Source organism: Siniperca chuatsi, linkage group LG5 (genome assembly GCF_020085105.1).
Source record: "Siniperca chuatsi isolate FFG_IHB_CAS linkage group LG5, ASM2008510v1, whole genome shotgun sequence".
NCBI classification, from domain to species: Eukaryota; Metazoa; Chordata; class Actinopteri; order Centrarchiformes; family Sinipercidae; genus Siniperca; species Siniperca chuatsi.
Genome location: NC_058046.1, coordinates 13492093 through 13518397, shown reverse-complemented (window position 1 = coordinate 13518397; position 26305 = coordinate 13492093). Strand labels below are relative to the sequence as shown.

Sequence of the window (26305 nt, the reverse complement as noted above, 5' to 3'; positions counted from 1 at the left end):
ACTAAATCAACTACTGAAATAAATGAAACAATGAAGAATACAAGAAACAGGCTTCACGTTCCTTCCTTCCCTTTCTTTTTGATAGAAAGCCATGAATCATAAATTAACAATTTGTCCCTCATTGCTCAGTTTTAAACTGCCATAGAATCTTGTAGCTTTTTTTGGAATGGAACTGATGTTGTGTTATGATGACATCAAGAATCCTGATGTGTTGAAAACTGGTCAACTGGTCAGTTTGCCTTCAGCTGAAAACACTTCATGACCTACAAACCAGAGTAAGTTGAAGAAGTTACGATGTGGCACATTTGGAAAAATCCATTTGGCAAAATGCCATCAAGTTCAAGGTCAGCCAGCTGTTTGACAGCAGATAAAAAAGGTAAGGAAAACTGAAAACACACACAGACAGACAGACAGTGATGGGAAGTTACAGTAGTAAAGTTAATACATTTGCTCAAGTACTATGCTTTGGATGCTTGTACTTTGAGTATCTAAATTTTATGCTGCTTTTTATGTCCCTTCTGCATTTAAATAATACTTTTCAATACTTTTGCATTACCTTTTCTTCTTCCATTCCTTCAGACGCACAAGTCTATTTCCACTCAGCTGCTCTCTGCGCAATGGAACAGTATATCAGCTCATTGAATTTTACTTTGAACTGGGCATTAAGTCTCCTGATGTAGTACTACTGCTCGGTTTTGGTAGAAGGCCTGTTGCTATAAGTGTGGAGCAATAATTGATGTTCCTTATACATACAGCTCCTACCCAGAAGTTTGATAATGTTCAATCTGATAACTTCTTTGCAATGGACATCATATAAGATGAGCTGTCCATAAACAATGCTAAATGCATTAACTTGAGATTCTCCACATGGAATGGGAGAAGAAAAGTTTTGCGAGGAAACGCAAAACATTTTGCAAGGGAATGCAAAAAATTGCGAGGGAATGCAAAAGTTTTTGTCAAAAAAAAATCTCGCCATGACCTTTAGGGTGCTCCATAAAAAAAAAGTTTTAGACAAGAAGCAGAACTGGAGGTAGCAGAGCTTAAGATGTTGAGGTTCTCTTTGGGAGTGACGAGGATGGACAGGATCGAGGACTCAGGATTGAGTACATCAGAGGGACAGCTCATGTTAGATGTTTCGGAGATAAAGTCAGAGAGGCTAGATTCAGGTGGTTTGGACATGTTCAGAGGAGAGACTGTGAATATATTGGTAGAAGGATGCTGAGGTTGGAGCTGCCAGGCAGGAGGTCTAGAGGAAGACCAAAGAGGAGATTTATGGATGTAGTGAGAGAGGACATGAAGTTAATTGGTGTGAGTGAAGAGGATGCAGAGGACAGGGTTAGATGGAGGCACATGATTCGCTGTGGCGACCCCTGAAAGGGAACAGCCGAAAGGAAAAGAAGAAGAAGCCAGGATTATTTTTGTAAGTTACTTTTGTTTTCATCTGTGCATTTCATCTGCATTTTTTGGGTCAGGACATCAGATCATTCATCATCAGATCATTTTTGTGCACCACTACCCCATGTACATAAATGTACCTTGTGTTTAGAGTGCATGGAGAAATTAAAACTCACAAGACTAAACATGAATGCTTTTAGTCTTATTTAGAACATGGTGGTGCACTTCAGCCTCTTGTGGCCAAAATGAGTATTACAACAACACATACTCAACAGAATGATCCTGACAAAAAACGGTCATCTGTGTCACAGATGGAAAAAAAGTAACTTATAATCCTGGCAAGACTTTTTTTTCACCTGTCAAAAGTTTTATTTTCCCCCCATTTGTTTCACAGATTATTTTTTATTATTTTTATTTTATTTTTTTACAAAATTTAGAAAGATTATCCTGGCAAAACCTTTTTTTCACCTGCTCTTAAGTCATAAACACAGGATAGAAAACAATTTAGATCAGACACAGAAAATGGATCAATGGATTTTTTTTCTCAGTTGCCTCTCGGGGCTTCCATAGCTGTGACAGTTGAAGCTTCTAAGTACTTTGCAGATTAAGATTTTGAAAAAACGACCCTATAGAATATAATGCATTGTTATATGGTCAATTAAAGTACTGTACACGAAAATGTAGAAAAAAAGCCATCTTCAACATCAAAATACTGCTCACAAACTCAATCAGAAATAGTAATGCTATATTTTACAATGCATGACTTTTACTTGTAATTGAGAATTTTACCACTGCAATGTTGTTTCTTTTACTTAAGTAAAGGATCTGAATACTGACAGCCAATATAGCTTTTGATCATATATTTTCTCATTCAGTGTATTTTGCTCTGCTTATTCTTTGGCAATATCCCTCATTGAAATGGTCATGATGCTATATTCAGTATTTGACACACATAAAGAATGCTTCAGCTAAAAACTTTTGCATGTTGTGTTGACTGAATGACTCCCTGTTGTCACCTTCACATGTTGTCCTGCTTCTCTGTCAACAGTCGCGGTTGTAAAGAAGAACTCGGAGGGCTTTGTGGTGCAAAAGAGCGACATACTGTGCAGCAACACTAGTCGCTACCTCATTCAGGACTTCACCGGTGAAGGGTGCTTTGGCAAAGTTGCTAAGTGTGTGAATTTAATCACATCACAGGACGTGGCCCTCAAGATTCTAAAGACTGAGGATAGTGTGGTCACTAAAAGAGAGGTAGACATTTATTTCTTTTTGATAATTATGCTTTTTCAGAATTTTCCTTGCTTATATTTTGTTTATTAAATGAACTGCTGATACCATGCTGTGTCACTTAACATATGTAATTTTTCTTCTTTTCTCCACAGATCAAAATGCTGGAGGTTGTGAGTGTTCTTGACCCAGTCAAGAAGAATGTGGTTCAGTTCTTTGAAAAGTTTGAACATGAAGGGCATACCTGTCTAGCTTTCGAAATGCTAGACGGGAGTCTTTTTCAACTGTTCAAGGACAGACACTGGAAGCCACTGTCTCTCAGTGAGATACGGCCAATTGCACAGCAGGTAAAGACTGTGTGACTTTGAACGATCTATTAACAAGTAATGGCAATATCCTCAGCCAGTTTTTTATTATATTAAAAACCGTGTATACACATACAAATAACTGTGTTTCTTCTAGATCTGTAGAAGCCAGCACCCTGGTCAATGGTATCTTTAATTGTCCACATTTCCTCCTTTGTCTCTGCAGTTGCTGACGGCCTTTGACGCCCTGAAGGGCATTGGAGTCGTTCACTCGGACCTGAAGCCAGATAATATAATGCTGGCAAACCACCTGCATGTGCCCTTCAGAGTGAAACTGATAGATTTTGGCGTGTCCTTCACTACCTCAGAAGTGACACATGGGCTGGTGATTCAACCTCTGGGTTACAGGTAGGTTCAATCTGCAAAACTCTTGTTTTAACATGTTTGCAGTTGTGTGTTTAAGATAGAAATGATCTCAGAGAGATTGTGTCAATCTTCAGTACACATGCTGAATTTGACAATGTACTTAACAACTCTTGGGATTCTTGTACGCTACACACAGGGCACCCGAAGTCACCCTGGGTCTCCCCATCTCCGAGGCCATAGACATGTGGGGTCTTGGCTGTGTGCTCGCCTTCTTATACCTCGCCGACAACCTGTTTGCGACACACTGCGAGTACCAGACAGTATGTAACTAAATATATCTAGATTTAAATGTACAGACTTTCTGCCCCAGACACATGTCCAAATCCAACAGGGGACTTGATGTAGGATGTCGGCTGATGTGATTCTTTATATTCTCTCCAGATGAGAGGCATTGTTGAAATACTGGGCCAGCCAGCTGACCACCTCCTCTGTGCTGGCAACAACACCCACAAGTACTTCAAGCTGAACCAGCACTGGGACAACCCAAAATGGTGGCTGAAGGTATTTTAACCTTGTTCTGCTTCTCCCTGAGCTGTTACATTATTTTGTCTCCCAATTAAACTCTTTGAAATGGTTAACACACTGAGGAAGAGGTATCTGACTTATGTATTTTCTTCCTGTAGACCCCAAGGGAATACCAGCTTGACACCGGTGTTGCACCTAAAAGATGGGAGAGGTCTTTTAAAAGCCTGGATGACCTGATAACAGCAAGTGGTCCTTTTCATGAGTAAAGAATGGATTAACAATTTGCTGTGTCGCTGAGAGACAGGAAGCACATAAACTAAACCTCCATCAACTTTGTTTCAAATCCAGCTCCACCCAGAGATGCAGGAATCCATTCAGCTGGAGGATCAAACAGCATTTATGAGCCTTCTGAAAGGCCTTCTACATACGGACCCTGAGAAGAGGATCACTCCTGAGAGGGCTCTCAAGCACCCCTTTATCACAATGGCCCATCTGGTGGATGAGATGGACACCAGCTTGTAGTAAGTTACTGTGTGTCCGGTATCAGTAATGTTGTAGAGACGCATGATTGGATGAATGGACAGATTTGTATTCCGATTGACTGATTCATTAATTGATTGTCCTGTTATATTCAGTGTGGACAACTCCTTTGACAAAATGCTGGTCTGTCCAATGGATGACTTAGAAGAGGAACTTCCTCCTGACGGCGAGGATGATGAAGAGACCAAAGGTGAAGCGCCTTCAGTCCCGCCTCGTACAAATGGTGCAGGCTCAGCCACTCTTCGCTCCTGTGACATCACAAACATGCCTCGCTCAAATGACGGAGCAGCAGCTGCTGGAGTTGTAGACACTACTGGCTCAGCTGAAGAGGAATCAGGTGCAGCCAGTCCAGCTGAGGAGACATCGGCCGCTGACGGGTCACCTGATGAAGGTCCACCTGTCAAAGATAAGAAGAGCCGGCTGAAGAGAATCCGGAAATTCTTTGGCAGGGCGATAAGGACCCTGTTTGCCCAGTAAATCATTACAATGCAACTTTGAATTTTTTTAACTGATGTCCATAAACAGCAAATTTACTTTAACCCCTTCCTCTGTGTGCTTTGGAGATGACACCATGATTGTTTGATGAATTCAATAATAACACAAATGCTATAACACTAGTTAAAAGATATCAGTCTTCCAAGTGCAAAACAACAACATGACCTTATGTGCCTGCTTGTGCATATCATTCATGTACACTTGTTGGTGTAAATGATAGTCTGTTTATTTGGATAGTCTGCCTACGGATAGTTTATATAGAGTATTTGTAACATTTCAACTGTTTCGCTTTGTCTGTAGATGTTTAACAGATTATAAATAGAGTGTATGTGACAACTCATGAATAAACGCTAACGAAGATGTTTTTTGTGCCTAAACCTAACCAAACCTAGAAAATGGTTTTATTTGTGAAACAGTTGAATTGTTGAATCTCAACTAATAAGCTGTGGAAATGTTACAAATACTCCATAAACTATCTATAGGCGGACAATCCAAATAAAGTGTAACCAAGTTTGGTATGTTGTTTTTTGAAAGTATAAGAATGGTTCTATTCTGCTCTATTATGTCACATTCAAAAGAAAGAGCTATTTCTGCACTACTAATACAGAACAAATTCATTAAGGGGGAGCCTCTACACTGCCAACCCCTGCAGGTATTATGAAGTCTTTTTTGTCCAGTATTTCTGTAGCATTTTCCAGCCTCAATGGTAACTTCAGATATGTATCAATAAATAACTGTTTCTAGCCCTTGAGGCAAGAAGTCTGTCTAATAAAACAAGGAAATGAGGCAGACTGATGCAACTGCTCATAGATAAAACATTTTTGTATGTGCAGCTCTTCACCAGCAGATGGTGTAACAATCCTGGCAAACCAGTGATTTTAGTCAGGCTGTGGAGGAATTTTGGCCCACAGCCAAGCGATTTTGGCAGGCCATTTTTGCCCAGTCTCTTTCTTATGGTGGAGTCATGAACACTGACCTTAACTGAGGCAAGTGAGGCCTGCAGTTCTTTGAATGTTGTTGTGGGGTCTCTGAATGGCTGAAGAAAAACAAAATGAAGACTTTGGAGTGGCCTAGTCAAAGTCCTGACCTGAATCCTATTGAGATGCTGTGGCATGACCTTAAAAAGGCAGTTCATGCTCGAAAACCCTCCAATGTGGCTGAATTACAACAATTCTGCAAAGATGAGTGGGCCAAAATTCCTCCACAGCGCTGTAAAAGACTCATTGCAAGTTATCGCAAATGCTTGATTGCAGTTGTTGCTGCTAAGGGTGGCAGTTATTAGGTTTAGGGGGCAATCACTTTTTCACACAGGGCCATGTAGGTTTGGATTTTATTTTCCCTTAATAATAACAACCTTCATTTAAAAACTGCTTTGACTAATTTTTAAATTTGTTTGATGATCTGAAACATTTAAGTGTGACAAACATGCAAAAAAATAAGAAATCAGGAAGGGGGCAAGCACTTTTTCACACCACTGTATGTAACCACACGTTCTTTCACCAAGCTAACAAGCCTACTTAACTAGTTGGGAATTAACGGTAGGTTAACAGTAGGTTAATGGACGTTGATAACTAGGTTAGCTAGGTTAACTAACAGCTAATGGTACCGTTTACAATAAACCAAGGTACATGTAAGTTAACATTATCGACACTTCGCCACCTCGCTCGTGCACATTCTATGAAGAAAGTGGCTGGCGTTCACAGTCAAAAGACCGCAAGTTTGTGGTTTGTAATGGAGTCTAATATTATGTGGGATCCACAGTAAATACGAGAATGCAGTTGCAGAGAAATAGGAAAAAATGAAAAGGATTTTGTAATTAAAATTAGGATAAAAGACCAATACAGTGGACATGTGATTAATTCAGTATACACATTTAGCATGCATACCACAGGGTAAACTGGGTGTAGGCCTTTTAGTCCAGAACAGTTAATAGTTTGTATAGTTTTTTAAATACTTTTAATTTGTATTATTTACTTTTTATTATGAAGTCCTGGACTAAGTTTAAGTTAAATAATTTCAACAACCTATGTTAGTCCTCATTAGTGACAGTATGTGCACACTCATGAAAGCTGGAAGAGATCACAAAAAGCCCATACTATGGTGAAATTATATAGGGGTAAAAACATACAAAACTTGGAAAGCAATGTAGGTTATGTAGGGCTATGTAGGCTACTTATAGCCTATATATGTAGCAGTTACAGTAAATACATTATATACTGTATATATATATAAAAACTTTGTCCTTCACCCTCCGCGGGTGGTCTCATCCTTCGAGCTCGGGTCCTCTACCAGAGACCTGGGAGCTTGAGGGTTCTGCGCAGTATCTTTGCTGTTCCTAGTATTGCACTCTTCTGGACTGAGATGTCTGGTGTTCTTCCAGGGATCTGCTGTAGCCACTCCTCCAGTTTGGGGGTCACTGCCCCAAGTGCTCCGATGACCACGGGCACCACTGTCGCCTTCACCTTCCAAGCCTTCTCCAGCTCTTCTCTGAGCCCTTGGTATTTCTCTAGTTTCTCATGTTCCTTTTTCCTGATGTTGCCATCACTTGGTATTGCCACGTCAACCACAACGGCTTTCCTCTGCTGTTTGTCCACCACCACGATGTCAGATTGGTTCGCCATTACCATTCTGTCTGAATCTGGAAGTCCCACAGGATCTTGGCTCGGTCATTCTCTACCACCTTTGGAGGTGTTTCTCACTTTGACCTCGGGGTTTCCAGTCCATACTCAGTGCAGATGTTCCTGTACACTATGCCAGCCGCTTCGTTATGGCGCTCCATGTATGCTTTTCCTGCCAGCATCTTACACCCTGCAGTTATGTGCTGGATTGTCTCAGGGGCCTCTTTGCACAGCCTACACCTTGGGTCTTGTCTGGTGTGGTAGATCTGGGCCTCTATTGCTCTGGTGCTCAGGGCCTGCTCCTGTGCAGCCATGATGAGTACCTCTGTGCTGTCATTCAGTCTGGCCCGCTGTAGCCATTGGTAGGATTTCTTGATATCAGCCACTTCAGTTATGTTCCGGTGGTACATCCCATGCAGGGGTTTGTCCTCCCATGATGGTCCCTCCTCCAGCACGTCTTCCTCTGTTCCCCATTGCCTGAGATATTCCCTGAGCACGTCATCTGTTGGGGCCTTATCTTGGATGTACTTGTGGATCTTGGATGTTTCATCCTGGATAGTGGCTCTCACACTCACTAGTCCACGGCCGCCTTCCTTACGGCTAGCGTACAGTCTCAGGGTGCTGGATTTGGGATGGAACCCTCCATGCATGGTGAGGAGCTTTCGCGTCTTAACGTCTGTGGTCTGTATCTCTTCCTTTGGCCACCCGCACGGTATCTGAACACTGACAGGGCATAGCTGTTATATATATATACAAGATCTTAATTATTTCATTGTCATCTTGTTTTTCAATAAATAAACCTATTTTAAAGAGTAATTCTTATGCAGTGGGCATTTTTCATTAAGCCAATGAATTCAAGCACCCTTTTTTAAAGAAAAAGCATCTTTGTTGTCTTACAGAAATGTTATAGAACCTTTTTTAGACAGATGGTTCTTCGGTAGAGGATATAGAACCTTTGGGTTCTATATAGAACCTCGACTTTTGATATAGAACCCTAATGGACCCCTTTTTCTGACAGTGTTGTACAAGGTTGTACAAAGAGAACCAGTGATATTAATGTTCTTGAAAATGAAAGCAGCTCATTTGATCGAGTGGTAAGTTGCTTTTTTTCCCCACCTGACAGAATGAGCAACCTCATTTGACTGACTGACCATTTAGTGGTGGAAGAAGTATTCAAATAAAGTAGCAAGGTAAAGACAATCTATTACAAGTAAAAGTCCTGAGTACAAAACCCTACTCAGGTAAAATTAGCCTATTAACAAAATGTATCAAAACTAAACATACTCTTTATGCAGCAGAAAGGCATCTTTATATTAGGCTATTGGATTATTATTGCTGATGAAGTATGCAGCATTTTAATGTTGTAGCTGGCAGGACTAATTTGACCTCCTTTATACACCGTCGGACAATTTAATCTGTAAATCGTCACATTTTATGAAATAATAATATGATTTTTAAAATGTAAAATGTAATGGGGTAAAATGTACAATATTTATATCAAAAAGTGTACCCAAAAGTTCACTTGATTAAATAATGTACTTAGTTACATTGCACCACTTACATTTTATCTGAGCCCATTTGGTGGCCCATTTTTAAAGACATTTCCAATTACACTGACAGACTGAGCAACCTGTTGTTGAAGCACTTTATTGCACTCGTCCTGAGACAGCAGCTCACTGAAGGGAACACCGGATTATTCAGGTTTGAACCGTCCGCACGGAGGCTGCTTTTGCTAGTTTAGGATCGGAGCCAAAATAGTAGCGACTCTTTTGGTCATGCCGGCGGTGTCCTTCAGAGGGGAGAGGAACATGCAAAGGACAGCATGTAAAGATGGCATGGGGGGTCTGAAAGGAGGGTAGAATTATGTAATGATGGTGAGGGAAAACACGTTTTTACACGCTTTCCTTAAACAGATTAAAATATTCCTTCTTATTTATGACAGCATTAGGTGGAAAGTCATCTTGTTTAATTTTCTTTCTCATTTGGTGCATAGTCTTTCTAGCCATACCAGTGCAGACTGTTTGAATATCCCAGCTTACATCAGACCCCGACACATCCTAGAAAATTGTTTGTTGTCTAAGAAAATGGGATGAAATTCAATGGGAGGAATTTCATTCATCCTCAGCCTGCCTCTTCCTCATGGTCACTGGGAGGGTCTGGTGGCAGAATGCCTAACGCTGATTGGTCTGCAAGTGGGCCTCCTTTGCCAAGCCCACAGCACAAGTGGGTATATACTGTAAGCACTTCAGATGCAAGAGTCAAAGAATAAGGAAGTTTGGGATCTTCAATATCTACCACAGCTTGTTATCCTGCCACCCATCTGAGACTGGTAAGTTGAAGCAAACATAGAAGGTCATTTATGTATTCTTCTTTATTTTTGATGAATGTTCTTTGAGAAAAGAGTAAATAGAGGAGCCAATTGAAATAATTTCCATTGGGGTTTTGAAATCACATTGTCATATCACGTTATTTGGGTACTGTCTCTCGAAAAACGTGTCTGTGCTTGTCCGTTCCACAGTGAAATGAAGACCCAGCAGCCTCTTCATGTGGCCACTCCAGTGAGGCAGAGCCTTGCCCTGACTAAAGTAGCTGGGACCCCTGTTTACCTCAAGCTGGATTCATCTCAGCCCACAGGATCCTTTAAGATCAGGGGCATTGGGCACTTCTGCCAAACTGTGAGTAATTCTCTTCTGCTCTGGGATGATGATTGTTTTGAAGGAGCTCCAGTCTGAACACTGGGTTGTTCAGATGATCTGCTAACATGTGTCTATTATACCCTGCGGCTTTAAGATGTTTGACTGTGATGACTCTTCTGTTTTTTTCTGGTAGTGGACAGAGCGAGGATGTGAACGATTTGTCTGCTGTTCAGGTGAGCACTGAAGCAAAAATAAAAAATAAATAAATATATATATATATATATATATATATATATGTTTGAGTGTGTAATCTTTGACGCTGTTGGTCCCAACAGGAGGAAATGCTGGTATGGCAGCAGCTTATTCTGCCCGTCAGCTTGGGGTACCTGCAACCATAGTAGTTCCAAGTGTTACACCAAACCCAACAGTGGAGAGGCTGAAGGACGAGGGTGCCACTGTGGTTATTCATGGCAAGGTTAGTTAATCTCATATGTTGCGAGAGTTAAAATGCTTTGAATTCATCAGATTAAATTAAGTTGTGTCTTGTGTTTTTCAGGCTCTTAATGAAAGCATTGAATACGGACAGAAGCTTGTGGTGAACAACCCTGGCTGGATCTTCATCTCACCCTTTGATGATCCCTTCATCTGGTAAGAGAGTCTCAGTCTGTCTGTCCTTCAGGGACTGTGACAGCATTTACATGACTTTATTACACGGCTTTGTTGAATACTCGATTCTGATTGGTCAATCAATTATGGCATTCTATGGTCTGTAGAGAGCAGACCGTTGCTATGGACGCAGTCCTGATCATAAACTCTGGAGTCCAATCATATCAATCCGCAGAAAGAAGTCCTGTGGCATTTTTAAATCAACTAAATTAATATTTAGTGTCAAATTATTGATTTCTTTAGTAAATATCCGTGTAATAAGCGGGATAATGTACAGCGAGCCGGTCATTATTACGAAATGAACCCCTTCTGGGTGATTTTAGACCCTCTGCATCACCCTGTTGGAGTTGATTTTACAATAATGACCAGCTCGCTGTACATGATCCCATACATGCATGCACATAGCAATCTGTTGTTAAATTGTTTTAAAATGTGCAAATGACTGATAGTAACACCTGTCTTATCAAGCAGTGTCATTCCTGCTCATGCACAGAACAGTTTCAGGGGCTGGACGAGGTGTTGTGTCAGATACACGGTGTCCTATCACAGTCCTAATTTTATGAGGGGTTGTTAGGTAATTAATTTACACATTGGATATCACTGTCGAAGCCTTAAATGCAATCATAAATTACTGATATCATGGGCTACTTGTGATATGATCAGCATTTTATAACACAATCATATTTAAGGAAGAATTATTGCCATGAAGGAGAAAGAAAAGAAACCAGGCTGCAGCATGCATAGATTGTCTACATTTTCAGTATTTCTAGGAAACTGACAGGGTACGGTTGTGTTTGTGTGTGCAGGGAAGGCCACACTTCTCTGGTGAAGGAGCTGGAGAAAGACCTGAGGGAGAAGCCAGGTGCAATAGTGTTGTCGGTGGGAGGCGGAGGCCTGCTGAACGGAGTGGTGGAGGGGCTGCGTCGTGCCAACTGGGCTGACGTGCCCATTGTAGCCATGGAAACCATGGGAGCACATAGCCTCAATGCAGCAATACAGGCTGGGGAGCTGGTCACTTTACCTGAAATTACTAGGTACAAAAACCTAATCATAGATATTATACCCAAATAATAAAATTATCCCACATTTTCTTTTTCCTTTTTTGTGGTAAAGCCTGACCTTTCTTTTTTGCTCTCTAGTGTTGCAACCACACTGGGCCTGAAGAGGGTGTCTGCACAGACTCTTAAACTGGTGAACGAGCACACAGTTTTCTCAGAAGTAGTCACAGACCAGGAGGCTGTAAAGGCTGTGGAACGCTTTGTTGGTAAGTACAACCTTCAGCTGAACAGATGCACAACAGATCTAAAATGCCAGAAAATCAGATGTGAGACTGATCTCTCCTGGTATCCCCTTCCTATTTGTTCAGATGACGAGAAGGTCCTGGTGGAGCCTGCCTGCGGTGCTGCCCTGGCAGCTGTGTACAGTGACATAATCAAAAGGCTGCAGGACGAGGGCAAGCTGCCACAGCGCCTGGGCCCGGTGGTCATCGTGGTGTGCGGCGGCAACAACATCAGCATGGAGCAGCTATGGAAGCTGAAAAAACAGCTTGGTATTATCTAGCGTGGCCGACCACCTGGGGTCTGCCTGACCTTTCCTCTGTTCCTGCTCCATCAGTTGGTCTCAATCCAAAAACCCCATTATTCATGTGCTCCATAGACCGAAGCATTCCAGACTGTGAAACACTCCTGAGCACTGAGACTGACTGAATGTGAACTGCTGGAGGGATTTTTTTTTTTAACCTTGTAAAAAGTTTGGTAAAGGTAGTTTTTCTTTCTTTCAGAAAAAGAAAACAAAAGTACACTGACACATTTAGATGGCATTTGCATTTGTAGTGTGTTTAGCGTGCTTGATTTGTAAAAGTGCTTGTGTGTTGTTCTGCTTTTGTACATGTATTTTAAAATTAATACATTTTTATTTCTGAATATTCTGCCTAAAGAATCATTTCCCTGCCTTGACAGTTTCTTCTTCCTGACTGCAGATGGTATGTAAAATACAAATCAAACCACTTCCTCACAACATAAGCTTTAACCAGCAGTCAAACAACATGTGAATGGACTTCTGGTTTATGTTTGCTCCCTGTTTTCCTAAGAGATTTCTATAAGCACTGTTTTTATATTAATGCTAGAGTGATAAATAGGTCATGGCAATAATAGCTTGTCACAGATATATCATTATCATTGTATGGCAGCCGATAAGTAACAAGAAATTGCACTACATAAATGCCAAAAGGTTTAAGGTAGTAAAAAAACTGTCACCATTGAATAGTTTGTCGAACAGAGAGCACTGACAAGTAGATTTATACACTGAAAAATGTCCAGCTTAGTACGTATCTTGGTCATAATTTAAAATTAAAAACAAAACTAAGGGAACTGAATCAAGATTGTTGGCTTATATTATGTGTATATAGTTTAAAAAATTATTATTGGCCGGTATATCGGTCAGATTTTTCTAAAGCCCAAATATTTATATCGGTATCGGCCTGAAAAATCCAGTATCATTCAGGCTGATAAAGGGATGTTTAAACAGTGCAAATGTAAAGTTATTATTTGGGCTACAGCTTAATTACAATCTCTCCCATACCATTAAACTATTCATTGTACAACAATTCATTAATAGCCCTGACATCAGTAGCTTACTTTTCTAATTAAGTTCCTCTCTCCTTAGTGAGTGGTTTGGCTGGCACAATGGATTCAGAATTACATCCTTGAGCAGCTGTGATCCTTTACGAAGGAATGAGTAAATCATAAAGTTTTAAATTAGAGACCTACAACTTTTCATAAAGCAGATAATGGATTCAGTCAACACAGAGAGCAATGTTTCCACAGCAATGTATTCCAGCCAGGTCAAGTGGCCTCTCACCACCTTAAAGGCCTTTAGGCTGCTAAAGAAGCTGTTACAGTGGGTCAGTCACATGTCACATGACCACAGCAGATGTCTCCACACCTTTTATATACATTGAACTTCCCTGCATTCAATTGGCTGATTTGTTAGGGATGTGGCACTTTTCTTAGTTGCTCTTGGTGTGGGGGTCATTAAAACAAGCGTGGAGGTTCTTTATGTCAGAAAGTGGGGAGACAGCTGTATGTGAGGGACAGCTGATTGGTTACTTTGAAACCAACCAGTCAACATGCTGGAGACATTCCTGGAATTCCTCTTCAGTACGCTTGTAGGCTTGGTATTAAAATGGAAAATTTTATTTAAAAAAATATTTTATGTTTGACTGATGTTTTTTGTTGTTAAATCATTTTCTGAGAGAATACAACCATTGTGCAGTAACCACACTGTTGACAGAGTGACACACAACTGGTACTCCACAGTATAGCTCAGCTGGGGGAGGTATATACATAATACATAACTCTTATCAACTGAGTTTGCAGCGTAACACAGAAATATGTGACCAGTTCACATTTTTGCAGATGACATTTTTCAAACATTGCTTCCAAAGTTGATGGTTCCATTTGAATACAGCATATTAAAAAGGAGCTGAAATGACAGTGTGAGTCAGTGAGGAGCATGACTAGAGATCCAGCAAGAACTGGCCTGGCCCAGCACTCGCTGCATTGAAAAGGTGTCTGGTTTACAGGAAGTGGTGACATAACCGGAGCCGGTCGTGGGACCTTACATAAAAAGCATGTCTTAAAAGGAGACACAACATGCTTCACAGGCTTCATTCATCATGATCAACACTCATTGTTATAACATGTAACAGGCATATCTGCTACACCACGCCAACACTGTTCAGTCAAGTATACAAATGACTCATTTTGGGGGGGATTTTGCAATAAAAAACATAAATTTATGAAATGTGCTTTCCCAACCACAGTGAATGTTTATCTGAGCAATATCTCAAAGAAAAGTTAACTAAAATAAGCACAGAAATGTAGTAGCTGGGTCAATATGCAAAATACATAAAGCAGGACAATGAAACAGTGTTGTACATGAAGACATTTCTTTATTGTGACACAGAAATCTCAAATGCCAGCTGATTCTTTACATCTGTATAATCCATTTTAGATATGTTAAGTTTCTGATGTGCAGAGGTAAGACAGTAAAAGTTAAGTTAATGCAACCATAAATAATTGTAATAAATATCAAGTAAATGTACAGCACACATTTTTTCGCAACACCTCTTTGTATGGATATGTCCTTTTTATAACCTTATCTACTTCCCCGAGGAGGGCGTAGAAAAGAGAGCGTCCCTGTTAGCAGCGGTATATCACCCTTCAAAAGAACTGAACCAAAACCAAAACTTGCAAGCAATTCAACAATCCAATATGCGTCCAGTATCGATTCTGTTGTGTTTTTCAGTTCTATCCAAGTAAAATGGCGATTTTACTCACACAAGAAAACATGTTTCACCATGAGCAGAAGAAGTTGAATCCATCTGAGTACAAGACAAAGGTGATAAGATTACTGGTATTTCCAAAATTCATAAAAAATGACAACACAACAAACTGGATATCCAACAGACATCACCTAGTTTGCTCATTTTAGAATATTTTCTTGGAAGAGTAGTGCAAACCAAAAACAAAAATTATAAGGTGAAGTGAATTAGCAATTAATAAAAACTGCCATCAAACATAACTTCAGTCTATATACATTTTTTTCCTATTTAATTTTTACACAGCTAAACATTTGGTTATGGATAAAATGAACAAACAAAAAGAACAGCAGAATCCTGTTCTTCTTTCATTAAAGAAAACTATGAAAAGGCAGAGCTCAAAATAATCTGCTGCCCCTCCCCAGTGTGTGTGTGTGTGTGTGTGTGTGTGTGTGTAGATTGTGTATGTTGGGGAGTGACAAAGGGGGACTGTTGCACATTCAGTAGCAGTAGCACACAAACACTGTGGGAGAGCAGCTCATGAGAACATCATCTCCTTCCCGTTTTCACAAAGCAACACAGGTTTCACAAACCTGAACTGCAGTATGTCAGAACCAGCACGCGTCTCCTATTGTCCAATCTACCTGACCTAACATGCCGCCACAGCTACTTGGATTTCAAAAAATCAAAAGAGAAATTTCATAAACTAATAGATTAATATGACTTTTTACATGACTTAAATACCCTCTCTTCGGAGACTCAGATAAAATGTATTCAGTTTATATAGGCATAAGTTAGCTTGTCCATTAGCAGTTCATATTTTTTTTAACAGGCAGTAAACTACATAATATCCTGTACAGCACTTGTTCACATCCTCTGCCTGCTCATAGCTGACATGGTCAAAAATAGGCAGCATCACACGTTTCCTTTTTCTGGTAGTAGTCGTACCTCCGTCTCAAACGTCAGATAATTCTATGAAAATCATTTGCCATCGTTTTCTTTTCACACACAAGCAGCATCACCCTCTGGAGAGAGACTCCTACAGCAAAGGCATGTTTCAGAACATCACCCCCACAAAGGGGAGACAGAGGGAGGCAGCTAGGTTAAGCATTAGGAGAGTTAACAGTTTGTTTGTTGCCTTCACAGCAATGCAAAGTTCAGCAACGAGTAGAGCTAGACCACGCTTTCAATATTAAAATGTTACTGCAGAAAGACGGTTCAGCAATCATGAATTTAACTTGCAACTGTAAAGTGCTGATCTGAAGTCATCCTATTAAGTTGTTAAACTCATAAAACTTGACTGAACCTTGTTAAACCCTCTTGTAAAGCGGGTTTGTAAAGGGGAAGGGAAAGGGCGAACAAAAAACTGTGTCACAGTTGTTTCACTTCAATGCCATCCTCACACTCAGTGCAACCAGAACAGACACTTGTTAACGGTGTCAGTGCTAGTTCAGATTATCGTCCCTGAATTCCAAACAAAAATATGCGTCAAACATAATCATGAAATAGTAGTATTTGTGTAAAATGCGATTAAAAAAGCAGGGATAAACATGCAATGCTTTAATAGCCACTCAAAGTAAATTTAAACTAAATCAGATTTGTGGTTTTGTTGGAGCAGCAGCGCACAAAGAACTGTGGTCTGTCTCAGAGGAAGGTCCAGGATTGTGGGAGTGAAGGGAGGCAGGGGTCAAAAGTAAGATGGGTGGGGGAGGGGGCCGGTATATACGCTTGGGATCGTGGGGTTGTCAAGTCTTCTTAGCCGCTGAGAGGGTCCTCGCGGTAGTGGATGGCGTATCGCAGTTTCTCCAGCATCACATCCAAAGACGTGTACTGGGGCAGTTTCACCATGAACATACAGGTCTCCACGCGAATGTAGCGCGAGTCTGGCTGACCTGGAGAGAGGAAAAACAGGAAGGTGTATTACAACAAAATCACCTAGTACTTCTCTTCATAATGAGTCTTGTTATGTAGGTTTAGCACTGGAGTTTTTCATGGAACTGCTGAAGGCCAATGAATTGTTATGTTAGTGATAACTAAGAGTGAGACTGTTTGTTTTAGCCTGTGATTTTAAAAAGTGACTAATAGTGAAGATGTGAAGTTCAGAAATCTAACAGTGTGTTCCTCCTACATGGAATTGTTTCATATGTCCATCATACAAACCTATTCATTTACAAAAACAATTAAGCTATGGCAAAAAACATGTTCAAAGTCTGTCTAAGGTTGCAAGACAAGATGTGCTGCTCTGATCATCACTATCAGTAGTTTCTGCACTAACAGCACTAAGAAGAACGTCACGCAGAGATAGTAGCCCTAGTGTCAAATCCCAGCGCTGTTGTAACCTTGCTGGCCATTACCTGCAGCTCCATCAGGAGGGGCGATCTTCATGGGGTATGGGGGAACGTGGGCGGTGTCGGGCCCTCCGTCCTTGCATGGGCAGGTGAACGGTATGCGCTCCTGGTTGCAGGCAAACTTGATGAACTTGCAGAGCTCCTCTTGAGTGAACATCTCCAGGGCGGTCCAGAAGAACTCTATGTGCTGATCGGTCTCCATCAGACCCACCTGATACATGGTGTGAGCCTACAGAGGTAGAGAGAGCAGAGCATACTTTGATTAGTGAAGTCTGACTATAATTTTTGACACTGCAAACCTGTTCTCGGCCAATCACTAATAAATATGTCATGGTATGTGGGGGTGGGAAAATGTACTATAAACAGATTTCAACAAACACTTATAGTGCTTATATATATATATATATATATATATATATATATATATATATATATATATATATATATATATATATATATATATATATATTACCTTAAGGAACTCCAGGTTGATGTAAGGCAAGCCGCAGGTGCGCAGCTCTATCTCGAGGGGTATGAGCATGGTGAGCAGCTGCAGGGGAATGATTGAGCCGAGCCCTGCACGCACTGCTGTCATACACTCCACGTTCTGCAGCTCCCTCAGACGAAGGCTCCGCACTGCCCGCGCATACACATCCTTATTCTCCCAGCTTAACACACACAAACCAGCATGCAATATAGAAAAGATGAAGACATCAGACAATAATGAGATGGGTGTTATTGATAACTGCAGTTTTAACAGGGAAATCATTTATAATGAAAAAACACCCACACTGCATGAGGACAATCATCTGAGTGTCAGTGTTTCCTGTACCTGACAGTGAGGCTGCGACCTCCCTGACAAAGCTCCACCTCCTCGCCCGTCATTGTGATATAGGTGAAGGTGCAGCAGGGCCGGCCGGGGGAGTCAGGGCTTTCTCCTGAATGGTGCTGGGAGGAGATCTCAGCACACAAAGCCTCCAGCTCCGTCTCATCACTCACCTGCGGGGTCGGAGAACAGAGTTCATGTTAAGGTCACTAGAACCATGGTATTAGCAGGGAAAGACAAGAGGTATACACTACTGGTCACTTACATTTTCAAACTTCTTGACATAGTTGTAGGTGAGCACATCAGCTTCCTGCAGGTCCTGCTCTGGGTCGAGGGACTCACCCACCAAACCCTTCCAAAAGGAGCCAAGTAGGTCCAAAGGAAGTGGCACATCTGCACGGATGGCTATGCCCAGAAGCTGACCAAAGAAGTGCAACAACTGTTCCTCTGCATAGCTGATAGGGCAGGGCGTCAGGATGTACTTCCCCTGTAGAAAGCAAAAAAAACCTAACTATGATTCATCACCATCTGTGATTAACTTTGTTGTGCCAGATACGATTCTTAGATTAGGGACTGAGCTATCAACAGAACACTGTTTCTTTTTTTTTTTTATTACTGTGAATGGTTTCAAACTCAAAACATTTCATAGTTAGGTTTCAAAACTGTGAGGTCACATTGAGATATCAGGCAGTATCGGGCCAATCCAGACTATATGCCTTGACACAAAAGTGTCTAGAACAGGACATGCTGAAAACATGTCAGACATTGATAAACCTTACCTTGTTACGGTTGGCTGCAGCACTGGGGCAGGGGAGCAGCAGGGAAAGAGCAGAACTCTGTAGCTCCTTACACACCTGCCATAGGAAATGCCTGAAGGAGCCACCTGGAGAGACAGATTCATGAAAGCTACAGTTAGGTTTAAAAAAAAAAAAAAAAGAACCAATTTGACAAGTAAAAGATTACAAGGCAGTACAGAAAAAGATGTATAGGAGAAATTCTAACTTGTGCCATGAACTTCCTCTCCAGTGAAGCGGATGTTAAAGGCATAAGTCGGGTCTCCTCCGCTGGCCAGTTTCACACAAAGCTGGGACGACGGCACGCAAGACAGCTGGCGTGCTGCCTGGCAGAAATATGTGTTCTCTGATGATCTGATCTCACCTGAAGGACCAATGCCAGAGACACAGAAAGAATCAGAATCAGAAATACTTTATTGATCCCCAAAGGGAAACTCTTTGTTACAGCAGTGAGTGTCCAGTGAGAATGTCTGCAAAGATCCAGTACAAGTGATACAAAATTGAAAACAATAAATGTGAACAAGTAAAAGGAATGCATACCTCCCACAATCTCTAGCGGGTCCAGTGTAATCTCTGGGGCAGCATGGTCAGCTGTCCGCTGTACTGTGGCATTTAGTACTCTGTTCATTACAGTGACCTTAGTGTCATAGAAGATTAGACCTGTACCCAGTGGAGATAGAAGAAGAGGTGATGAGTCTAAAGAAGAAGATCTGATCAGATTCACTTTGTTTAAGTCCAGTTCAGACATTTGTGTTTTAACAGGGCAGTGACACTGATAGAGTCACACCCACATAGTTGTCTTTGTCCCTTTGACCTGCACTGAGATCCTGCTCACCTTTGGCCTCACATAACAGTGCTGCAATGCTGTTCTGATAGGTCTGTGTCTGTCTCAGCTCCACTAGCGGCAGGAAGAAACTCTCCAGGGTGTTGTTGAGGGACTGCAGCAGAGCAAAACGCAAGCGCAGGCTCTCCACGGGCACATCTGCAAACACACACCCACAAAAAAAGGTTAAATATACTAGGTGACATAACAACTAAGCAAGTGTGACTTACAGTATGTAGCCAAAATAAATGTTTGAGTGTTAATTCTAAGCAACTGCTTGTTCCATTATAGATGACAATATGTGCATTGGATTCAAAGAACAAAATGGTTGGAAGACGAGGAAGAGAACAACAAAAACAACATCACGGTTTCAGCCTTTTTGACAGTCTTGTTTACTACATAGACAGTAACAAACAAGTGTTTTACTTACTGAGCAGGCAGGCCACACGAGGATCAGCAGTATCACTAGGGTCCAGGTAGACTTCATGGGGGTGTAATCTGGCTGGTGTGATAGCCAAGTGACGGCAGAGCCTGTTGATGTACTGGACTAATGCCACGTCCATTTCCAAGCTCCACCTCCTACAGGCCTTCTGGGCATGACGAGTGTCTATACAGGTGCACCTAGTACAGAGGACAGCTGCTGTTAAATAGAGACCTCCCATAATATTTAGTCACATATTAAATCAGAGAAACTGTCCTGAATTCAGTATATAGTCCGGAATAGATTGGTGGATTGTTGTGTGTTTAAACCTTGCAAACAGGTATGCTTTCTTTTCTGTCTTTTCACTAAAGTACTGCACAGAAAAAGGCAAAAATAGATGTCATGCTGCATTACAATTAGATGAGTAGTGTGAAAATGAAGGACATTAATTTAAAATTGCATTCTATGCTTCAACAAATAAAGATTTTTTAGAATAATTCGAATAACTTAATTTAATAAAGGTTTGAAGAGGACACATTTTGTCACAACACAACATATTCGGTTCCCAGACAGCTCGTGTATGTGACAGTATTTGAGTTACAGCAGTCTGAGTGCTGGTTATTAAGGTATGACTCGCCCCAGACTCACCTTTCAAAGTGGAGGTCATAACCACAAGCCAAAATTGCCCTCCAGACACTACGGATGTCCTGCTTGGCACGGTCAACAGCAAATTTATGAAAGCCTTCCAGTGTTAGGTACTTCTCCTCTGGGACTAATGAAAACAAAGTGGCATGTGAGGCAGCTCGCAGCTCCTGGTTTCAAAACAGGACTCAAATTTACTCTTAGTAGAGCAACATGGTAGGGCCCATCACAAGTTACCAGAGAGCAAAGTGATATCTGACCGAAGTAAGAACATACCAAGATACATTTAATTTTCAGTTATATAAAACAAAGACAAAAACAGAAAATCCTCACTTTTCTGTCAGTTGATTGATCAGTTAATTGACTACTTGTTGGGAAGGGGATTAAAGCACAGTCGTCTCTGCACACATCTGATGGTATAATTCTTAAGCAAAAATGTAACTGAACTGATTTAACCTTTGTTGGAAACATTTTGCAAACACTATGTTAACCCCCGCTGCCTATAACTTTGAACCATCAATCAACTAACATATTCAGTGATGTGTGTAGTGTGTGTGACTAGTGCCAACCTTCAGTTTTCTTAGCGGGAGACTTTTCCACATCTTTCTCATCAGGTCTGGATTTCTCAGGAGATTTTGGCTTCAGGACGGTCTTCTTCTCACTCAGTGCAGTCCTGGCAGAGGCAAGAGACCATTAAATTTAATTCAATTAATGTGTCAAAGTGTAAAAGTGTTGTGTGGGAAATGACTCACCTGACACTGTTGAGCACAGACCTTTCCTTGGTGGGAGGTTTGGTGATGGGCCTCTTGGTGCTCACTACCTTGCCTTGGTGCTGTTCCTTTCCTGCTTTGCTGTATTTGTTCTTATTGGGCTTGGGAGTGCCATACTTTCTTAGAATCTGATACAAACAACATTACATTATTTTGACACACATGAATGTATATACAGTATGAAGTGTTCACAATTTATATGTGATGGTTGACCCCAGAGGAAAGCAGGGGGGAGTTTCAACATGTAATACATGAAAATTGACAGCAAAACAGGAGCATTGGATGATTCAGCAAAACAGTGAATGACGTTAAATCGCAGCATTTTTTAACATTCCCTGCCAATGTGTTATATACCTGAGTAAGTTGGTCCTCGAGTACTTTCTTTGGAGGCCTAACATTGGTGAAGAAAGTATGCAGTAGGTTGCCAGGGGTCTGAGAGTTGATCTGCTCCTTGCTGAGGTAAATGTCAGACACTTTAACTGGCTTGGCCGGTGTGAGGCTGAGCATCTGCTCTGAGTGCACACAGCTCTTAAAAATATCTGTGAGGACATCTCGTGCTCCAGGTACAAGCTTGTCACCTTGAAACATGGAGAGAGATCATTTCAGTTTTTATACTGGCAGAACTAATGTCACTGTGTTAAAGCAGAAAATATCTAAATAGAGTCAAACACAAACCTCTGACTGACTTGTCCAGGAAATAGTCTTCAAGGGCGGAGCTTCCCTGTGTGTCAAACAGGCTTTGGTTAACACTCGATGCTGTGAGGATCTCCTCATTGGTCAACTCCATTAGCTCCTCTTCACCTTCCAGACTGGACAAGCCAATCAGGTCACTGCTGTTGAAAAGACTGGCACGGATTTTTTCCACTTTGGCCCGAGAACGGACCTAAAATTAACGAAAGAAAGACAATTTCCTCAGAACAAAACAAAATCAAACCGCTATGGTCTATTATGGTGCTCTTAATCAACCCACCTCAATGACAGCATAACCCTTGATGGGCCTGGCCACAACTGCATTGCTCTCCAGTGAGGTGACTGTGTGCATAGAACCCCCATCTGACACTGACGGTGTTTCTGCACTGTCGAGAGGCTCCCCGAAGCTGCCGAGACTCCCCAGGCTTCCTGTACTACACAGCGAGGTATCTAGACTCTCCTGACTAGAAACAGTCTGGGGGTCTTGGGGCCCCTGCTGGGGGTATGTAACAGCTGAAGCTGCAGCAGCAGGGGCGAGAGCTGGAACAGCTAACAGCTCCTGATCTACAGAAAGTTCACTAGCAGTGCGGGAGACTCCCTGAGAAGAGCTGCAGATTGATGTCTGGCTGGTAGAAGCCGAAGCACTCACACTCATAGCTGGAGTCACACTGCTGGAGCTGTCAGGACTCTCAGGACCTCCGTTGTTGGGGAAATGGCGCTCAGGTTCAGGGCCCGCTTTGCCATCCTGAGGGCTAGAAACCCCAGCTCCAGCTTTGGGCTTTTTGGGGTCCTCTTCCTGCAGAGGGATGAAGACTTCATCTTTAAAGAGCCCTCCATGTGCGTTGCAAGCCCTGCGGATAGCATTTCTAACCACGGCCTCCTCCAGGTGCGTGGGGATACCTGAGAGCACCAGCAGGCGACTGTGGGCAGTGGGGCCCACCAAGGCCTGGCAGGCATCTGTCACTGCATCGCTGGTTACACTTAAGCCCTGCGGGTCCTTATTGGCAAGATGTCGTAGGATCATCAGGAGAGTGAGGCAGCGGTGGAACCACAGCATGTCCTCAGGTTTACTACCCGCCATGTTCAGCAGGGCACTGTCACTCTCTGACAACCGTGCACCTCCACTTCCCCGTTTCCCAGAGACTGCTGCTGCCACTGCAGCCGCTGCTCTCTCGCGCTTCATCTTCACCTTCTTACGTTTGGAGAGCAGACTGGGGCTCTGTGGTGTCTGGCCTGGAGACGATGACGAAGATGAAGAAGAGTCACTAAGGTTAGGGGCGCTGGTGGAGGACAGGGCTCCCACTGAAGAGCCGCCAACATTGAGGGGAAGCGTCACCTCTGCCACAGCCAGACACACCTCCATCAGAGCGTGGAAGTAGGTGGAGAACCGGCTCTGCTCTGCCCCCAGAGCCAACGCAACGCCTCCAGATGAAGACCCCCCTGCTCCAGCCCCTCCAGCAGTCCATCCCTGAGTCTCCCGGTCGTAGAGCTTCCGGAGTTCTGTCTGCAGGGCCATGAGCACTGCGAGGCAGGGGTTAAGCAGCAGAGCAATGGAGCTGGAAAGACCAGCAGGGCTCTTGCTCTGCTCCAAGTGGTGGATCTTACGCAAAAGCTCAGCCAGCAAGTGAAAGATGAGTTCTTTGATGGAGGGAGCCAGATCAGTGGTCCAAAGCAAACCACCTTAAACAATAAGAACAATGCCATAGAAACACAGGTTACAGGGAAATCTGTATTTATGTTTAAGCTTTCAAAGTTCTTCTATGATTTATTGATCTAGTAGTGAAGAATAATGATAATGCAGGTTTAACTAGTGGTGATTGTGGAGAAGGATTTTACTAGGGTTGCATTAAACTAACGTATACAGCAACTACAAACAGCTTAATAAATTAGGCTCTTTATAGTGTTGTTTAAACTGGTGTTATACCTACCTAGTAGTTCTACCACCTGCAGTAGCACAGACGAGGGCACTGTGTCCAGCTCATCCTCTGATCGCTCACCGCCCTCTCCCAGCTTCCACGTCAATAGCTGTTCAGCAAATGCCACGGCCAGAGGAAACTCCAGTGGCAAGGAGTGCAGCACCAGTACAGCACCAGGAGGGGGCGACACCCCTATAATCAAGACAATGGGATATTTAATTCCATTTTATCCTGTAACAGATTATTTTTTACAAAAAGTTGAAGCAGCCTGTATGAATTTCCTTTTGGGAGTCAGATACTCACCCAGTTTGATGTGAACCTTATCAGTGGGTATGATAACAGAGGGGTATTGATTGGTTGTGGGAGGGGGAGTAAGGCCTGTGTTGGTAGGTGAGGCATCCAGAGGATAGCACACCGCCTCCATCAGATTTAGCTGGCCATTTCTACGCACTTTGTGACCCAGGCCATACACCATGACTCGAGCCCAGGGAGCCTTGTAAAGGCTGGAGCTAACGTAGTGGAAAAGACAGGAGAGAATTTTAAATATTTAACAGGAAAGGGGCAGTAAGAAATCTGAGTTCATCATAAATTGCTGAAGTTGAACACTTCTAAGGAACTCACTCTTTGCGGCAGCCTAGCTGGCTCTCCTTGCAGGACACGATCACAAATGCAGCACCTGGAAAGCTGACATCCATGCTAACCTTTGACTCCGTCACAGGAAACTCCTCAGATGTAAACTGCTCTGGTGCATTCTGTCAAAGTGAATAGAATTATAAGAGAAGATTAGAAACTTGGGTAAGCAAACTGGGTAGGTATGCAGAGACAAGTGTATTCAATCAAGCACTGATTAGCAGAGCTGACCTGTAGGAAGCAGCAGATCTGCTTTGTGAGCTCCAGCAGGCTTTCCTCTCCTTGATGTAAGGCACGGGTGATGGCCACTGTCAGCCACTCCTGGATGGTCTGAGCATTGCCCTGGTAGAATAGGTCTGATGGAGAGCAGCTTTGGCCCTGGAGGTTGTGAAGCACTGACTGGGCCAGCAGGATAGAACTAGAACTAATAGTGCCATCTGCAGGAAGAACAACATCAGAGCAATCAGCACAGAAACACAAAACATCTTTAACATCACATTGAGAGATCCAGTTATTCACAAGAAAAATTAATACTCACCAGGGAGGGGTGGAGCCAGCAGCTGATTAGACAGCAGCTGCAGGTGCTCTAAGGTGATGTCACGGATAGCAGGTATGTGAAATAGACGAGTGAAGGTGTGGGGGTTCTTGGGGGCAAAGATGTTGAGCAAGGCCATACGGCAGTATAACCGAGCCAGCGCACTCTCACAACGAAGCAGTTCCCTACAGCAAAGCAGTAAAACAGATTTTTTTTTTTAGCACTGGTGCAAGATGCATTTACATTATGCTCATCCACATTAGGTTCATACATTACCTATGAATCTGAATGTTGCTACTGTCTAGTGAGACTAAGCCATTAGCCGCAGTGCGTCGAGATCCGGCAGGTGGGCGCTCCAGCATCTCAATAGGGTACCAATACCTCACCAGCACCCCCTCACTGCGCAGGTAGGTCTCCACCTGTACCAGCTCATTCACCTGGACAAGTTGACAAAAGGGATACAAATCTTTTGATTTTTATATTGATGAACATATGGATTTTCTGTATGGCACATCAGCACTCTCACAGTCTGTAGGCAGGGCACTAGGGGGAGTTGTGGAAAATTTTTGTGGGGCATTGTGGGAACCCTGTGAAGTTCAATGGAAGGTTTGTATTGCCGGGATAGGTTAATGATACGGTTGATAACAGGCAAGCCAAACTAATATATAAATGTGATATACAACAAAATGGGACTTGGATAACAGATATTTATATAATATATGTAGTAAATATTTGTTTGAAGAAGAGTTCTTTAAATTGCAAAAAATTAATATTGTATCTGGAAGGGAGAAAGGTGTACAAGTATAAATATATGAC

The 26305-nt window shown here is 42.3% G+C and overlaps 3 protein-coding genes across 8 annotated transcripts in view; 2 read left to right on the top strand and 1 right to left on the bottom strand.

The window, feature by feature from the left end:
- Positions 1 to 218: 218 nt before the first annotated feature.
- LOC122876657 (homeodomain-interacting protein kinase 2-like) lies at positions 219 to 5711 on the top strand. The gene is made up of 9 exons (XM_044197251.1): positions 219 to 376; positions 2444 to 2646; positions 2778 to 2969; positions 3154 to 3335; positions 3490 to 3613; positions 3735 to 3854; positions 3977 to 4060; positions 4167 to 4339; positions 4454 to 5711. Exons 1-9 carry the CDS (start codon positions 295 to 297, stop codon positions 4833 to 4835), a joined length of 1542 nt encoding a protein of 513 aa, XP_044053186.1. The 5' UTR covers positions 219 to 294; the 3' UTR covers positions 4836 to 5711.
- A 3930-nt stretch (positions 5712 to 9641) lies between these two features.
- On the top strand, positions 9642 to 15006 carry LOC122876656 (L-serine dehydratase/L-threonine deaminase-like). The gene is made up of 8 exons (XM_044197250.1): positions 9642 to 9800; positions 9990 to 10146; positions 10301 to 10340; positions 10443 to 10582; positions 10664 to 10755; positions 11580 to 11807; positions 11913 to 12037; positions 12140 to 15006. Exons 2-8 carry the CDS (start codon positions 9994 to 9996, stop codon positions 12331 to 12333), a joined length of 972 nt encoding a protein of 323 aa, XP_044053185.1. The 5' UTR covers positions 9642 to 9800; positions 9990 to 9993; the 3' UTR covers positions 12334 to 15006.
- The window catches only part of LOC122876654 (probable E3 ubiquitin-protein ligase HECTD4), a 38703-nt gene continuing 27103 nt past the window's right edge, over positions 14706 to 26305 (bottom strand). For all 6 annotated transcript variants that reach the window (XM_044197240.1, XM_044197242.1, XM_044197241.1 and 3 more), the window contains exons 55-76: positions 25766 to 25926; positions 25493 to 25674; positions 25186 to 25391; positions 24946 to 25076; positions 24628 to 24833; positions 24337 to 24516; positions 22689 to 24088; positions 22394 to 22601; positions 22073 to 22296; positions 21701 to 21846; positions 21518 to 21621; positions 20955 to 21078; positions 20316 to 20506; positions 19898 to 20044; positions 19603 to 19722; positions 19271 to 19426; positions 19048 to 19151; positions 18534 to 18755; positions 18275 to 18441; positions 17915 to 18110; positions 17449 to 17671; positions 14706 to 16986 (exon numbers count right to left, since the gene is read on the bottom strand). In XM_044197240.1, the coding sequence (XP_044053175.1) occupies positions 16850 to 16986; positions 17449 to 17671; positions 17915 to 18110; positions 18275 to 18441; positions 18534 to 18755; positions 19048 to 19151; positions 19271 to 19426; positions 19603 to 19722; positions 19898 to 20044; positions 20316 to 20506; positions 20955 to 21078; positions 21518 to 21621; positions 21701 to 21846; positions 22073 to 22296; positions 22394 to 22601; positions 22689 to 24088; positions 24337 to 24516; positions 24628 to 24833; positions 24946 to 25076; positions 25186 to 25391; positions 25493 to 25674; positions 25766 to 25926 (4935 nt within the window). In that variant the 3' untranslated portion in view covers positions 14706 to 16849. The remainder of the gene's footprint in view (positions 16987 to 17448; positions 17672 to 17914; positions 18111 to 18274; positions 18442 to 18533; positions 18756 to 19047; positions 19152 to 19270; positions 19427 to 19602; positions 19723 to 19897; positions 20045 to 20315; positions 20507 to 20954; positions 21079 to 21517; positions 21622 to 21700; positions 21847 to 22072; positions 22297 to 22393; positions 22602 to 22688; positions 24089 to 24336; positions 24517 to 24627; positions 24834 to 24945; positions 25077 to 25185; positions 25392 to 25492; positions 25675 to 25765; positions 25927 to 26305) is intronic.

Bases quoted from the DNA above. Each gene is read 5' to 3' on its own strand.
- LOC122876657 (XM_044197251.1), top strand. From the start codon at position 295: ATGTGGCACATTTGGAAAAATCCATTTGGCAAAATGCCATCAAGTTCA. The intron at 3,336-3,489 runs GTAGGTTCAATC...CGCTACACACAG, and splicing joins ATTCAACCTCTGGGTTACAG to GGCACCCGAAGTCACCCTGG. The intron at 3,614-3,734 runs GTATGTAACTAA...TATTCTCTCCAG, and splicing joins CACACTGCGAGTACCAGACA to ATGAGAGGCATTGTTGAAAT.
- LOC122876656 (XM_044197250.1), top strand. From the start codon at position 9,994: ATGAAGACCCAGCAGCCTCTTCATGTGGCCACTCCAGTGAGGCAGAGC. The intron at 10,756-11,579 runs GTAAGAGAGTCT...TTGTGTGTGCAG, and splicing joins TTTGATGATCCCTTCATCTG to GGAAGGCCACACTTCTCTGG. The intron at 11,808-11,912 runs GTACAAAAACCT...TTTGCTCTCTAG, and splicing joins ACTTTACCTGAAATTACTAG to TGTTGCAACCACACTGGGCC.